This window comes from Salvia miltiorrhiza, chromosome 5 (assembly GCF_028751815.1).
Source record: "Salvia miltiorrhiza cultivar Shanhuang (shh) chromosome 5, IMPLAD_Smil_shh, whole genome shotgun sequence".
Classification (NCBI taxonomy): domain Eukaryota; kingdom Viridiplantae; phylum Streptophyta; class Magnoliopsida; order Lamiales; family Lamiaceae; genus Salvia; species Salvia miltiorrhiza.
The window spans coordinates 1,917,432-1,934,761 of record NC_080391.1 but is presented as its reverse complement, the minus strand read 5'-3'; the positions used below and the strand labels follow the sequence as shown (position 1 = coordinate 1,934,761).

Sequence of the window (17,330 nt, the reverse complement as noted above, 5' to 3'; positions counted from 1 at the left end):
AACAAATGCATAAATTAAATGATTTAATCAGAGTTAGGTCGATATTAGGGAATTTTGTCCTTTGCCATTGGCCAACTTTTGCAATAGACCCAATTGATAATCTTGCTTTCAATAATCTAAGGAATTGATTTGTTGTCTTGGGCTAACTATTTTTATCTTCCAATCGATTCTCATTATTTAGAAACTTCACGATTAAGCATAAATAGAAATTATAAAAATTAATTTCATATTTGGTAGAGTTATGTCATTCAAAAAATGATGAGTCTAACAAGGTTCAATCATTCAAATCTGTCTAAAATCTATGTACTTGTATCCGTCGCATATATAAATAAAAGATAATTATATTTCTTGGTATAATTTGAAATACGTATAATTATATTTTCCACTTACTCGGACGTGCTTGAATTTATAAATATAATTTACTATAATATTAAGATATTCGTCACAATAATAATTCGAATATTACGAAATAAATGACACAAGATTAAAAATTAAATAAAAATTCGCATGAACACGTCTATCAATGTCCCGGCCCACTTAAAAAGATATTTGCTCCGTCATTGAATATGAATAAATTAATTCTTTAAGTTGTGAAAATTTTAAATTATTACACGAGTAATAAAAATTATTATATTATAAATACACAATTAAATAAATGATTTATATAACACAATTAATTATTATAATTCTTCTACGCTTATTAAGACGAGAATGACTAATTATTATTGATTTTAATCAACACACATAACCGGTTATTAATCTATAACGTGAAATTGTTATTGCGACCCATATTCAATTATTGTAGCAAATTATACTTAAAATTTCAAATGCGTTTAAGTAATTAGTGAACATTGTTATATGTGCTTGAGATTAAAATTGAGTAATAAAATTACTTTTTAATTGTGTTTGAGACCACTCGAACCTAGGACCTCAGATCTTAAACATTAATCTTCTATTGCTAAACTAACACACGCATATCGAATATATATTTTGAGGCACTCTCTCGTGCAACATGTGATTTTGAATGATACTACTTCAACATACAAATGACATTTGAAGATCTTCAAGTGTCATTTGTATGTTGAAGTGGTGTCATTCATAAATGTTCAAGTATTATTTTTCGAATGAAATAGTATCATTATGACAACTAGTTGTACGGTGCAACCGATTGAACATGAGTATTTAGGGGTGGACTAAAATACCAAAAAATCGGTATACCGCATTTACCGTATCGAAAAAATGTCAAAAATACCGAATTTTTGGTATACCGTAAATTACGGTACGATATTGTACCGTACTGAAATTCTTTGGTACAACAACGGTATCAATTTTTCTCATACCGCGGTATACCGATATATACCGATACCACAGTATACACTGAAAAATCGGTATATATTATTGTTTCGGTATATACCGCAATACCGATATATAAGTACATCGTACTGATTGAAATAAATTACATATATATACACACACATACTCCCTCCGTCCCAGGCCAATAGGCCCAGTTCTTTTCGGCACGGAGATTAAGAAACTCATTTTTTGGTAGGTAAATTGTGTGGTCCACCAACAATTAAGGTTTAAGTGTTTCCTTCTTTTTTTCTTAATCTCATTTGATTACTTGTTCATTTAAATGCAGAAATTAAAGTCCTGATTGATAGAAAGAGTATTTAAAAGAGTAGCAAACGAGTATTTGAGAGAAGCTCCCAACTTTCAGCCTCATCCAAAAGTTTCATCCTAAGGCTATCAGAGTTAGGTAATTTAGAAGCCAAAGCAGATAGCCTAGTTGTTACCACTATTCTGCTACGGTTTTTGCTATCCGGAAAATAATTCCTAACTCTATCCCATGCATCGATGCTCCACATATCATCCATTATAATTAGGTATCTTCTACCATAAAGATGTTTATGTTGGGTATCTTTCGCCTAGCCAGGGTTACACCACTTGGTTCCCGAACCTCCTGTCTTCCCCACTCGTGCTCAAGCACTTTAATCTTCGTCTTCTTCTTCTCTGAAGATCGTAGAATGCGCTGCACTGGAGACTCGATTCCTCTGAACTGAACTGCTCGATCTCTCTGCTCGGGCGAAGTGACTTCTCTGCTCGGGAGCTCCGACTACTCTGGCAGCGGGGACTTCTCTGGCAGCGGGGAGTCCTCTGGCAGCGGGGACTTCTCTGGCCTCGAGTCCTCTGGCAGCGGGGAGTCCTCTGGCAGCGGGGAGTCTCGATCCCTCTGCTCTTCTTCACTCCTCTGCAATACACAAGGACAAGCAGCAAGTAAAGGAGAAACAGGGTAAAGTCAGAGATAAGAATAACAAGAAAGTTAGAGAAGGGGAAAAGGTGTCCTCGGAACACAGGGGCTCAGATTTTCCCCTTTTTATTCGGCAACCCTTCCGGCAGCTGAATGATCAAGACCAGGGATGGACAAAGGAGCAGCTTCTCAAATCTCTACAGAACCGCCAACAGCAGGAGCCAAGTTCAGAACTCCGGCGGCTCAGATCTTCCTCAGGTAACCACCAATCAGGGCTCCGATGGTCAGGAAGGCCCGGTGATACCACCACCCACGCAGGGAATCCCGTATTATCAAGGAATCAACCACAAAGGAATAGCAGAGCCTTTCTATCCTCAATAATACATTCTCCCCGTATGAGAGAGCATCAGGGATATAAGGGAAGTAACAGCAACGGTAAAAGGGGGCGCCATTGAAGGCGGAGTAGTAACCAAGGTAAAAGGGCGGTGGAAGATGGAGAATTCGAGGAGTCTGAGATAGAGGGCAGCGGGGTATATCTGAAAGAGAAGTGGGCTAGGGTTTGGGAATGGGCTGGGATAAGTGAGTGGGCTCGGTCCTGGGCCCTGAAGAGAAAAGGGAGAAGGAATGAGAAATGGGCCAACCTCACATATCCACCTTTGGCACATTGATCATTCTGTCACCAGGGAAGGGCCGGCCATTGATTTAGAGTTATCATCACAGCCCCTATTTTTACTATTATCCTATCACAAAGACAAGACAATAGAGGGTTAGAAAAATATTAAGCACATTTAACTCAATCTCAAACCACAGAGACCAACCCAGGGAAATCACCATTCTCAAACCAAAAGAGGTTATCATTGAAGACACACAAACACAAACAGAACACATACAGAAAGCACATGCAGAAAAAAGAAAAAGGACACAAGAGACCAGAACAGAGCAGAACAGACAGACCAGAGCAGAGCTCACAACAGATAAGACTCTCAGAGCAAAAGAAAACACACAGAGCAAGCAAACACAGGACAGAGCAGACTCAACACATGCAGCAAACAAGAAGACAGCAAAAAACAAGCAGCCACAAAGGCTGAACTTGTCACAAAGACACAGATGGATCATCCAGGCCCAATGTTCAAAGTCCTTTTGCAAGATTCCAGCTTTGCAACTGGTAGGCACTTAGTACCCATATCTGCAGGATTGAACTCAGAGGGAATCTTGTTCAGAATGACATCTCCCCTTTCTACAACATCTCTGATAAAATGATACTTGACATCAATGTGTTTAGTTCTATCATGGAACACAGGATTTTTGCATAGTTGTTAGCAGACTGACTATCAGAGAAAAGCACAGGTTTATCATCAACAAAATTAATCTCAGAGAGCACACCATTTAACCATATTGCTTCTTTCACAGCTTCAGTAGCAGCTATATATTCAGATTCAGTAGTAGATATGGCCACAATGCCTTGTAACTGAGACTTCCAATTAATGCAAGCATCACACAAAGTAAACACATATGAGGTAGAAGACTTCCTACTATCTCTGTCATTAGCATAATTGGAGTCCACATAACCAACACATTTCACACCATTGTTAGACTTGGAGAAAAGCAGACCATGTTTCATAGTAGATTTCAGATATCTAAATAGCCATTTCATAGCTTCCCAGTGAGGGAGGCCAGGATTTGACATGTACCTGCTCAAACAAGAAACAACATATGCAATATCAGGCCTAGTGCTAATCATCAAGTACATAACAGAGCCTATAGCATTAGCATACGGGATATTTCTCATTTCTTCAAGATCAGTGCCAGAGGTGGGACATTGCTTCTTACTAAGCTCAAAATGGGATCCAAGAGGTACACTGACAGGATTGCAATTAAACATGTTGAACTTATGCAAGACTTGATTCACATACTCAGATTGATGCAACAAAAGGGTGCAGTTCTCCCTATCTCTTTCTATGCTCATGCCTAGGATTTTCTTGGCATCACCTAGGTCTTTCATGTCAAACATATCACAAAGGCATTTTTGAACATGTTGTATAGTTTTCAAACAGGGATCAAGAATAAGCATATCATCAACATACAAAAGCAAGAAAACAGGAGATTTACCACCCAAGTGATACAAACAATGATCAAAACCGCTCCTAACAAAGTTCAAGCTTTTCATGCATTGATCAAATTTCAAGTTCCATTGCCTAGGGGACTGTTTCAAACCATACAAAGACTTTTTGAGGAGGCACACATGGTCAGGGAAGTTCTTGTCAACAAAACCCTCGGGCTGCTTCATGTAAATGTCATTTTCTAATTCACCATGCAAGAAGGCAGTAGTGACATCCATTTGTTTCAATTCCCAGTTGAAATGAGCACATAAAGCAAGCATAATTCGCACAGTAGTAAATTTCACAACAGGAGCAAATATTTCATTGTAGTCAATGCCTTCCTTTTGAGTGAAACCTTTAGCAACAAGTCTAGCCTTATGTCTGACACTTTCCACCTCATTTTTAATCTTAAACAACCATTTGCACTCAACAATAGAACAGTCAGCAGGTTTAGGGACCAAAATCCAAGTATTGTTGTTATGCAGAGAGTTCATTTCAGATTCCATAGCAGTCAACCACTTAGCAGATTCATCAGAGTTAACAGCTTCAGAATAAGAACAAGGTTCAGTCTGATCCACATTGTTAAACACATTAAAAGCATACATGGACATGTTGTAATCATCAAACCTAGCAGGCTGCCTAACATGCCTTCTATCTCTATCTCTTGTAAGTTGGTAATCATTATTCACAGGCACATCATTTAGAACAGGCTCTTGCACATCATGTTCATTCACAATAGGTTCAAGAATCAATGGTTCAAGGGGAGGAGTAGGTTCAGGGTTTGGCTCGGGTTCCACCTCACAAGGAATCACAGGAGTATACATAAACTCATATCTGGCAGCATCATAAGTATTCAGGTTCTCCACCTCACTTGGAGCAGCAGAATGTGAGGAATTCAGCAAACATGGAAAACTCAGCTCATTAAAAGAAACATCTCTGCTGATGCAAGTTTTGAACCCAGGTACAGACCTATCCCACAGCCTATATCCTTTAACCCCTTCAGGATATCTAAGGAAGATGCATTTCTTAGCCCTAGGCTCAAGTTTATCAAGATTTTGATGCACATATGCAGCACAGCCAAAGACTCTCAGGTTTTTCAAGCATACAGGCTTATTCCAGAATACAGACTCAGGTAATTTGCCAAGTAAGGGTACAGACGGAGACCTGTTAATCAAGTAGACAGCAGTCATAAGGGCTTCACCCCAGAAATGCTTGGACAGACCAGAGGCAACAAGAAGACTCCTAACTCTCTCAAGGAGAGTTCTATTCATTCTCTCAACAACTCCATTTTGCTGTGGAGTATAAGGGACTGACTTATGCCTAATGATGCCTAACTCAGAACACCATCTATCCATGGAATGATTACAGAATTCAAGGCCATTATCAGTTCTAATGCATTTAATGCTCTTTCCAGTTTGTTTTTGAATCTGAACAGCCCACTTAGACAGTTTATCAAACACATCAGACTTGTTTTTCATAAGAAACACCCAAGTTTTCTTAGAAAAATCATCTATTACAGACAAGAAATACACATTGCCACCATGGGTGGGCACCTTTGCAGGGCCCCAGACATCAGCATACAGATACTCAAGTATTTCAGTGCTAACATGTTTTCTGGGATAGGGAACAGAAATGGGGAATGCAGACTTGTGATGCTTTCCTAAAATGCACGGTTCACAAAAAGTGATGTCAGAGATCTTGTCATCTCCAAAAGAACCAGCCTTTTTCAAAATATCCATGCCTTTATTGCTTATATGACCTAGTCTAGCATGCCAAAGTGCAGACTTATCATCATGAACCACGTTTACAGCATGTAAGGGCACAGATTCAGCATGCACAGCATATAAATTCCCCTTCCTAAGTGCAGAAAAGTAATGTTCAGAATCCCTTTTAAACTGAAAACTCAAGTGATCAACAGATCCAGTTATCATGTTATCAGCAATCTGAGACACAGACAACAGACTGAACTTCAAATTGGGAACAAATCTGACTTCAGTTAAAGTGAGACACTTTCCATTTTCAAATTTTAAACATACATCACCCTTCCCCATGATTTCACAATTCTGACCATCAGCCAATGCAACATGCCCAGACTTAACAGGTTGAAGATTATGAAACATATGCTCAAAAGGAGTGACATGAAAAGTGCAGCCAGAATCAATGAGCCATTCACTAGAACTCATGTTTTTAGAAATAGCATTTGAGTAACTGATGAACTGGAAATCATAATCATGCATCATATAAACACAGTCATCCTCATACACATTATGGGCACTTTGATTAGGCTCTTCAGGGACAGGTTGCCTTTTCTGCCTAGGGAGTTTGCACCTATTGATAAAGTGACCAGGTTTTCCACAGTTCCAGCAGACCTTCCTTGGCTTTTGGTCAGAGTTTTGGTTCTGGTTTTGACCACTAGGCTCAGCCTTATGATGGTAAGGTCTCATGTCCTTAGACTTATCAAGGTTCTGACCCCTATTGAAGTTCTGGGGTTGGTTCTTGTTCACATAAAGAATTTCACCATGCAGAGGCTTAGACTTAACCAATTTCAGTTCACTCTCTTTAGACTTAAGACCATTGGTGATCATTTCACAAGTGACTTTTGACCCACCATATTTCAGAGCAGACTTAACTTCAGAAAAGGACTCGGGTATGGAGTTTAAAAGGATTTGGGGAGCATATTTCTCAATGGAGTCATCTCCAGCAAGTTTTAAATCATGCAACAGTTTGTTGAAAATATCCATGTTAGTATCAACATCCTTAGAAGAATCCATTTGAAATGACATAAATTGATTTTGCAAAGACCAAGTTGACACTTCAGTAGGTGCAGCATATATGGAGTTCAAATCATCCCACAAATCTTTAGCACATTCATGATGAGACACCTTTCTAACCACAGAGCTACACAAGTTTAACAAGATAGTGGCCCTAGCACTATCATTCATTTCATGCTGCCTAGCATCAGTGACAGTCTCATCTATCTTAGTGGTTATAGCCCTTTTTACCTTTTCCTTTACAAGAATGCATTCTATCTTGATTTTCCAGTCCTGAAAATCATCTCTGCCATTGAATGGCACTACATGCATGTTGTTCATGGTTATGCAGATGCAACAAGCAAGAAAACACAAAGAGCAAAGACACAGAGGAAGCACACGGCAAAGGGAGGTCAGAACTGACCTGGAGAAGATCCACCTAGAGTTAAAGAGCAGTGGAGAGCCCAGATCTCAGCACAGATTGATCTGTGGAGCAAGGTTCGCACTGGTCACCCTAGTGGTTCCAAGGGGACTAACTCAGTCCACAAACTCTCAATCCAAGAGAGTTTTCAAGGCACACAGACCTTTTCAAAGAACACAAACACAGAGTAAAAGAAAACACGAAAGCAAAACACAGACAATCAACTGGATAAATCCCTTTCTTCCTTGCTTTCCAGGTTACTCGCACGAGGAGACTCCTTTAAAGGAGAATCCAGACGAACTGGACCAACTACAAGGGAGATCTAACTTGGTTTGAAAAGCCAAGGGATTATCGAGTTAAGATGTCAACAAGCGGAAGCAAACAAAAAACTCAGGAACGCAAGATACCAAAAGAGAAAACAAAAGCAGCACCTTGACCAAGCCTAAATCTAGGAGCTAAGGTTACAGCCGCTTTACCAGAGCCGAACTCTTCAGGTGGAAGAGCCGGACTTACCACAATCCTTGCTCGTCGGGAGCGAATTGGCGCAGCCAAAGGGCGGCGGGGTGGGAAAGATGTGTTCGGAGGGTGCCCTGGCTAGGTCATCGTGGCTCTGATACCACTGTTGGGTATCTTTCGCCTAGCCAGGGTTACACCACTTGGTTCCCGAACCTCCTGTCTTCCCCACTCGTGCTCAAGCACTTTAATCTTCGTCTTCTTCTTCTCTGAAGATCGTAGAATGCGCTGCACTAGAGACTCGATTCCTCTGAACTGAACTGCTCGATCTCTCTGCTCGGGCGAAGTGACTTCTCTGCTCGGGAGCTCCGACTCCTCTGGCAGCGGGGACTTCTCTGGCAGCGGGGAGTCTTCTGGCAGCGGGGACTTCTCTGGCCTCGAGTCCTCTGGCAGCGGGGAGTCTCGATCCCTCTGCTCTTCTTCACTCCTCTGCAATACACAAGGACAAGCAGCAAGTAAAGGAGAAACAGGGTAAAGTCAGAGATAAGAATAACAAGAAAGTTAGAGAAAGGGAAAAGGTGTCCTCGGAACACAGGGGCTCAGATTTTCCCCTTTTTATTCGGCAACCCTTCTGGCAGCTGAATGATCAAGACCAGGGATGGACAAAGGAGCAACTTCTCAAATATCTACAGAACCGCCAACAGCAGGAGCCAAGTTCAGAACTCCGGCGGCTCAGATCTTCCTCAGGTAACCACCAATCAGGGCTTCGATGGTCAGGAAGGCCCGGTGATACCACCACCCACGCAGGGAATCCCGTATTATCAAGGAATCAACCACAAAGGAATAGCAGAGCCTTTCTATCCTCAATAATACATTCTCCCCGTATGAGAGAGCATCAGGGATATAAGGGAAGTAACAGCAACGGTAAAAGGGGGCGCCATTGAAGGCGGAGTAGTAACCAAGGTAAAAGGGCGGTGGAAGATGGAGAATTCGAGGAGTCTGAGATAGAGGGCAGCGGGGTATATCTGAAAGAGAAGTGGGCTAGGGTTTGGGAATGGGCTGGGATAAGTGAGTGGGCTCGGTCCTGGGCCCTGAAGAGAAAAGGGAGAAGGAATGAGAAATGGGCCAACCTCACAGTTTATACAACTTTTCTCCTAATTCATGCTCATTCAAATCGTCTGCAACTCCTATATTAAACTGACGAAGAACAGCTGCAAAAATTTCTCTAATGACATATTCTTGAGAGATGGTAGCCCAAGCACAAATATCAAAACGCTCCTTAATAAGACGATCTTCATAAACAGTTCTAGCAAGAGTGGTCTTACCAGAGCCGCCCATCCCTACAATGGGAATGATTTGTAGATGAAGGCGATCAGAAGTGAGCTTATCCATCAGTTGAAGCTTGAGATCATCAGCACCCACCATGCTACTCTGCTGCGGAATCGAAGTGGGAATGATCTCACGTATCCTAAGTACTGGTTAGTGATTTTTATCCTTGACCGGTTATTTATTTAGTTTGATCTGCTATTGGTCTATGATATTTACAGGATGAGCCTAGTGATTTGACACCAAATGTGACTTTACTAGGATGGGGGACAATACTCATTAGCATATTGGACAATCAAATAGTGCTCAGTTGGGACTACAATCGCATATTGGACGAAGCAGAGGTAGCTTCCACATTTATTTACCCTTTCTATTTCCTATTCTCCTGTGTCGTTTGTGATTATGAATGAATATACTGTTGCGGAGCCTGATTCCGGCAATGCGCGTGAGTATCAAGTACCGTTTCAGTTCAATTGATTAGTGCTATTGGTTTTAAGCTACTCGTGACTCGAATTTTATACTTTCATCCTTTGTGAATATAAATTTCCCCATTTGGATTGTTGTTTAGAAGCGGCAACGTCAACCGAGACGTGCTCAGGGATTGAAAGAGGTTAAGAACACGTATGCAGATGTTGATGAATATCTTGGGACATTTGAGCCGCTGCTATTTGAAGAAGTTAAAGCAAATATTGCTCAAAAAAAAGATGAAGACGAAGGTATTGCATTCTTCCCACCCTGCTCCCCCCTCTCTTTTGTGGGGTTCATTGTCTACATTGAACTTTCTACTGGATACAATTATCTTATTTGATTGTCATATTTCTAAGAATTTTTTAGATACTTCTAACTGTTGAGAATAAACGTGGTTCTAGTTTCTGCATATTTTCTTCTTCTTTGAGATTATTATTTGACTGTGCACATGTTTCTGATGTGTGCTCCGGAACAAACAGAAAGAGTATGCCAGGAAGCAATGGTAGCAGAATGCAGAGAAGTCAATGAATTTCATTTGCCTATGGTCATTTGTTCTGACCCAGAGAAAGTATCTGAAAATGATCTATTATTGGTTTCGAATAAGAAGGTAAATCTTCACGAACTTGAGATAACTGTTTGCTGAACCGCGTAGAGTATGTATAACTAGCTTTAAATCGGTTCTTTTCTTGTACTCTGTTTTGGTTCATTTGCTATGGTTTTCTACTGTACATTGTAATGACTGATCTGAAACTGGTGCTCTCTGATGTAGTTTGAAGGCAAAATACCAAGTGCATATGCCTTTGCACTGGTTGAGCATCGTCAACAAGATAAGCTAAGACTTCGTCTGTATTTGGGTGGTGAAGTCAAAAGATATAACACGGATGAAATTCAAAGTCGCCCAAGGCTATTGAACATGCTTCCTGTTGTTTGTGAAGTAAAGAAAATGTTTTTTCTTGAGAAGGTAAATGTTGTAAATTAAAAATAATGCAAGCTTATTTCCTCACGTGATGCAAAATGTCGATGGAATCAGAAAATGGATTCTTCTGTCCTCATATTAGTTTGCTGATGATAACTTAGCTGCTGCTTTGGCTTGTTGCTGAATCCTGTCTATATTTTTTGGCATGTGGTGTTCCAGATTTGCAGTTTATCAACTATAGTCCGTGAATATGTTGCCCTGCAGTCCATTAGCTATCTCCCTTTCAAGGATTTGATCCTAAACGCAGCTGAAATTGACAATGTTACTGAAGATCGTGCCTGGAAACTATCTAAACCTTTGAAGGAGTTTATTGAGAGCAATCATAATAAATCACAATTAGAGGCTATATACGTGAGCTCTTATTAACTTTATCCTCAATGTTCAGGATCCTTGAGAGTCTTGTTTTAATTTCAAGTTCACCATAACTATCATATATAGTTTATCGTTTCAAAAGAAATGCTCATTACTGTGTTTCTTAGTTATTTTCTATTCCTTTTCAGACATTTACTGACAGAGGTTCCTCTAAATTTGATGCAGGCAGGTCTTTCACGCAAGTCCTTCGTCTTGATACAGGTTTGACTTATATCTTTATGCTACTAATGCTAAAAAATACGTAGGCACCTGTGCATATAATTTGTGACATTTCACATGTGGTGTGCAGTGGCTTTGCCTAACTTTGACTTCAATTTTTTGTCTGCATGGACAACAAATGCAAACCTGTCACTGACACAATTAAATTGTGTATATTTTGAAACAATGATGATCTGTGCTTGATCTATTTAGTTTTGCTTCGTGTTGCTTAAATTTTCTAAAGAATGATGCAGAATATCTTGGATATATCTGTGTTTAACAGAGTAGTTGCTTGTAGGGCCCCCCAGGTACAGGAAAAACACAAACCATTCTTGGGCTTCTAAGTGCCATTTTGCATGCTACTCCACCTAGGGTACACTCCAATGGGTGAGCATTTTTTCTTTATTCCTTTTCTAGAGTGCTTATGTTGCTGTCAACCAGTTGTTAGAGAAGAACTACTAAATATCATACTCAGTTGTCTGAATAATATGATACATGTATTTCATGCAGAGGAAAACTGGTTGGAGTAAAACGTGGGCCGGAATTGCCTATTCAAGAAAAGTATGTTTAACTCTATTTGTTCTATCAAGTGCTGCAAGCTTTCAATTATTATGTTTCAAGTCGTTCTTTTATCTATAAAGCTTAAGTGAGTTACTTCCCAGTTCTAATTTTTATTTTGGGAAGTTTCAGGATATTTTACTTGTTACAGTACTCACATTTCTAAAGAAGGATTTAAGATCTTTAGATATGATAGACCGAGATTAGACTTTTGTTGCGTATTGCACACTTCCCTGATTAGTGGATAATTTAACACCATCACTCTTAGGTAGGACCCATCAAATACATTAAACAAGTTAACAAGTTTAATATATGTTTATTTGAGATGAACTCCCAAAGTAGTGGTACAATCCCTAGTAGTCGTTGAAGTGCTGGTTTCCAAGGTGTCACTTTATAGCATTGAGTTGGCTTAAGCCTTGAGGCGTTTGCCAATGGCTGCAAGCTGTAAGCCTCGAGGTGGTCCGAGGCGTAAATAAAAAACACATGAAAATTATAATTAATATAATAAAACACATAAAAACATAGCAAATATATAAAAACACATAAAACACATAAGTTCATAATTACTTATAAATCTTTAAAATCCTAAACTCAAGTCTAATAATTAAATAGGCATAATGAAATGTCCAATAATCTCAAATCATGTCCATCTCCATCTCCATCTTCTTCTCCACCTTCACTATCATCCTCCATTATTATGGACTTTTGATGGTAATATTTCATTTAAAAGATGTGTCGATGGCTGCAGATATAATCACTGGCAAAAAGCATCTCCGTGGCTAACTGGAATCAATCCTCGAGATATGATCATGCCTGTAGATGGAGACGATGGATTCTTCCCAACATCTGGCAATGAGATGGTGAGAGCAATTTCCTTATGACAGCATTCATTCCAAGTTATTTGTAATCACTTTCCTCCAACTTTTAAAGTTCAAACTTTGTATAGAAACCAGAAGTGGTCAATTCAAGCAGAAAATATCGTGTTCGTGTTCTTGTATGTGCTCCATCAAATTCTGCCCTTGATGAAATTGTCTCACGTATCCTAAGTACTGGTTAGTGATTTTTATCCTTGACCGGTTATTTATTTAGTTTTATCTGCTATTGGTCTATGATATTTACAAGATGAGCCTAGTGATTTGACACCAAATGTGACTTTACTAGGATGGGGGACAATACTCATTAGCAATAGTCACTCTAGTTTATCATGTCTTATACATTTGTGGTTTTTGAAAGGTTCAAGTAGCTTGCTATCACACTGTTGTTTATTTCCCAATGAAGTAATGGTTCGAATTGATTTTTCAAGGTTATGGCAGGAATTTCTTCTGGTTGCTAAATGCTGATACTTCTATGGTTACAATACAGGCATTCGTGATGAAACTGACCATGCATACAGCCCTAAGATTGTGCGAGTAGGTCTTAAAGCCCACCACTCAGTCCAGGCAGTTTCCATGGATTACTTGGTATGCATATGGCAACCAGAAATATACCAAATGCTAATTGTTGATTTGGAGTTTAAAAAATTGACAAAGGCAACAAATTGTTCTAGGTAGAGCAAAAACTTGCGGGCGTGGATACTCAAGTTGGTGACAAGCAAAAGCAAGGAGGTACAGCAAAGGACAAAGACAGTATCCGTGCTTCCATACTGGATGAAGCAGTGATTGTATGTTGGAGTTCTTTTCCAGTAATGTACAATATTTGCTTAAACGGTAAATAGGTTTTTAGTGATTAGTTATTTGTTGGCAGGTTTTCTCCACTCTGAGCTACAGCGGATCAACTCTATTTAGTAAATTGAGTCGGAGTTTTGATGTTGTCATAATTGATGAAGCTGCTCAAGCTGTAAGTATTATTCATCACTGAAAAGTAGGGCTGCTGTGGAATTAAGAATATGTCTATTTGATATTTCTTTCTAGAAAATGTTAATTCTTCATGTTTATATCCTGTATTTACTTCTATTTATAACTGTTGCTTATTGATACAATTGACATTGCTGGTCATTAAGTCAATCAATCAGATATTAGTGTTTTGCTGTACTGTCTCCCTTTCTATTGTAGTGTGTTATTGTCTTATGGTTCAGATACACTATTTGTGAGTTGAGCTTGTTAGGCTAGTTTGACAGTGTGTAGATTGACTGATAAACAACATATATTCTTGCGTCCTATGGTTGACCATTCTTCAATTTTTTTATCTGCAATAGGTGGAGCCAGCTACACTTATACCACTGGCCAATGGATGTAAACAAGTTTTCTTGGTATGTTCTCTTCAGCATATGTCAAGTTGTGCAAATGATGTTCACTGTAATGAAGTATTATGTTTTTAAATGTCTGCAATCCTAAGCTTAAGGCTAAGCTTCCCTGATGCCAAGCACATATGTTCTTGCTGATTTTCCTATGCCATTTGATCATTTAGTTTTGGGGAAGGTGACTAGTCTATATATAGTAGAATCTCCTTAAATAATACTCGATAAATTAATAACCTCTCTTATAATAATTTTCTCCGGTCCTGATTTGGCCCATTATGCAAATCAATAATTTCGATAAATTAATAAGATAATAATTTTTCAGAAGACCCTTTATGAAAAAGATTAACATTATAAATTAATAATCTATTAAAATTACAAAGATAACTTTGATAGCATTTCCGTGACTATGTGATGGGATGAATGTACATATACATATACAAACAATCTTTGCAGTTAGGGCATTTGCACATTTCATTATTTATCTGTCATATTAATTGCAGTCATCCAGGTCACCGACCAATGATGTTGTAACTAAGTCTTGTTTCTTTGTACTAATATAATTTTTTATAGTTTTTTTGCTGTTCTACTCCTTACTGTGTATGCCTTGTTGTATCTAGTGGTAAAAATATTCATTAATTTTATCGTTTCCATTTAGGTGGGAGATCCAGTTCAACTGCCAGCCACAGTAATTTCTCCTGTTGCAGAAAATTTTAAGTAGGAGCATTGTCTTGTCTGACAACCTTACTTTGTCATAAAATAATTAGTCGTACTAGTTTTACTGTTCTTTTCTGGAAAATCTACATGAAAGAGAATGAATCATTTCTGGTATTTTGTAGATATGGAATGAGCTTATTTAAAAGATTCCAGGAGGCAGGCTATCCTGTACAGATGCTGAAGACCCAATATCGCATGAATCCAGAGGTTGCTGTTTCTCTCGTTCTTTCCTTCTTCTATTCTTTCTGCTATGAGTATGCTTTCTGTAGAGGACCCATCAAGAAATACATGATTCCCTGTAAAAAAAAATGACGGAAAAAAGAAAACACGATTTGTATGGTGAACTCAAAAGCACTGGCTGAAGGGTTTTATGAGCCATGAAGAATCTGAACTTTCTACACATTCATTTTAAATCATCCTATCACTAATTCTAAACAAGCATTATGTCACAGGCACTTGTGCATACTAGTGAATATAAGTTGACTTGGATGTTTTGTAGATGAGATGGGTGTGGTGGTGCTTTACTTAGTTTACTTAGATTAGTTCTTAATGTAATATGTTGATGCAGATTAGGAGCTTCCCTTCAAAGGAATTTTATGAAGATTCATTGGAGGATGGACCTGATGTTGAAGATCAAACTAGGCGTTCATGGCACAATTTCTGTTGCTTTGGGCCATTTTGTTTCTTTGATTTACACGAAGGGAAGGAGTCCCAACCGTCGGGAAGTGGTTCTCATGTAAATGTTGATGAAGTCGAGTTTATCCTTGCTATGTATAGCAAATTAATTAGTAGCTATCCATGAGCTTAAGGCAAGTTCTCGACTTGCTATCATATCACCATACCGACATCAAGTCAAGCTCTTCAGAGAGAAGTTCCGTAGCACCTTTGGTATGCAGTCAGATAAACTTGTCGATATCAACACCGTTGATGGGTTTCAGGTAGGTTTGTCTAGTTGTCAAATTATTTGCATACTTCTCGAATATATCATCCTTGCCTGGGGTTATAGTTTTGCTGCAGTGCCTTAATGGTTCACATCATACGATTCGACTAGTATTTTTTTTTCCATTTAATATTTTATTAGATTGGTATATAATTTAATAGACTCAAATCTTCAGGGACGGGAAAAGGATGTTGCGATCTTTTCTTGTGTTAGAGCAAATGAATCTAAAGCCATTGGTTTTGTTAAAGATTTTAGACGAATGAATGTTGGCATTACTCGCGCAAGGTCTTCTGTTCTGGTATGCCTCTTGATTAAAGGAATCATCTTATTGTTTTTATGGGATCGTGTTCTTATTTTTTCTGTTCATTTTTACCTAAATCATAGGTCGTGGGTTCTGCATCAACATTAAGAGGAGATTACCACTGGAAGAATCTGATTGAAAGTGCAGAGAAGAGAAATGTATTATTCAAGGTAAATTTTCACACTCAATACTCATAAGTTAGTCATAACGTCGGGAGATATGATTCACTGCACTATTTTATCACCTTTCGTAAAGTTGGACATTTATGTGCAGTGATCTTTAGTGCTATCAGTTACTTGCGCGTTCATAACAAGTTTGTTTCATCGGTCTATTTCAACTAGATGCTTTAGCTAAAAAGAATCTTGAAATTCCGAGGCGATTGCTGCACTTATATAGATGGTTTTGATTGCAGTCATTTAGAATCAATCCTCTGCGTTTATATCTTAGCAAAAATTCATAATTCGTTGAGCTCCAAAATTAATTCTTTCCAATTTATTCCTTCTGTGAATTTTCTTGCTTCTCTTATTTGATGAGGATGGAGATCTACATTGCATAAGGTATAATCCAGTATTATGCAATGCATCCTCGTAAATTTCAGCAAAATTTATAGTTAGCATTATCTTACACATCTCTCAGGTATCCAAGCCTTACGCTGACTTCTTCAGCGAGGCTAGCCTTGATTCCATGAAAGCACAGGTGGCCGAGCCCGAGTCCCCGACAGCTCCCATGGACGAAGATATGGATATCGCAGTGCCCATCAATATTGATGGTGGCGATGATCCCGGACAAGCTGAAGATGATGGCTGGGGAGGAGACGATGGCGAAGACGCCTACGATGGAGACGCAGGTGATGACTGAAACCTTGTTTATTGATTGCTTTGGCTGCAATTTGAATTTTTGCAGTCAATCAATTTATTTTCTATTGAGTTCATACGACGTCGATGGAACTTCACAAATTTGGTTACTGTTGATGTCAAATGTATATAAATTTATATGTTTATTTTGATTCTAATACAAATTTCATTATTGCTATTTGGAAAGATAATAAATTTATATGTTTTTTATTTATTTATTTAATAGCTTATAAAGTTATCAGTCCTTGTTGGGTTAATTGCGATGGTTTGATAATGATTGAATATATTATTGTGTTCAATAATGCTTAACTTGTGTCCAGAACTTTCATAATCATTGGATTAAATCCTAAATTATTTGACTAGGTCCAAAATTGTCCTGAATTTTCAATAATATTGATGAAATATCCAAACTA

At 38.6% G+C, this 17,330-nt stretch overlaps 2 protein-coding genes across 2 annotated transcripts in view; one reads left to right on the top strand and one right to left on the bottom strand.

Annotated features, from left to right (window-relative positions):
* LOC130984979 (prefoldin subunit 4) overlaps nt 1-17,330 on the bottom strand; it is an 89,146-nt gene that overhangs the window by 47,974 nt on the left and 23,842 nt on the right. The gene's annotated exons all lie outside the window — the stretch shown is intronic.
* LOC130984970 (probable helicase MAGATAMA 3) lies at nt 9,172-17,112 on the top strand. Its single transcript, XM_057907674.1, is given in 22 exon segments — nt 9,172-9,449; nt 9,559-9,641; nt 9,866-10,013; nt 10,245-10,372; nt 10,535-10,726; nt 10,901-11,092; nt 11,279-11,314; nt 11,610-11,698; nt 11,822-11,872; nt 12,618-12,729; nt 12,816-12,921; nt 13,232-13,329; nt 13,416-13,529; nt 13,613-13,705; nt 14,064-14,117; nt 14,764-14,822; nt 14,945-15,029; nt 15,391-15,621; nt 15,623-15,760; nt 15,938-16,060; nt 16,147-16,233; nt 16,700-17,112. Coding segments are annotated over 22 exon segments (2,496 nt in total). The 5' UTR covers nt 9,172-9,394; the 3' UTR covers nt 16,922-17,112.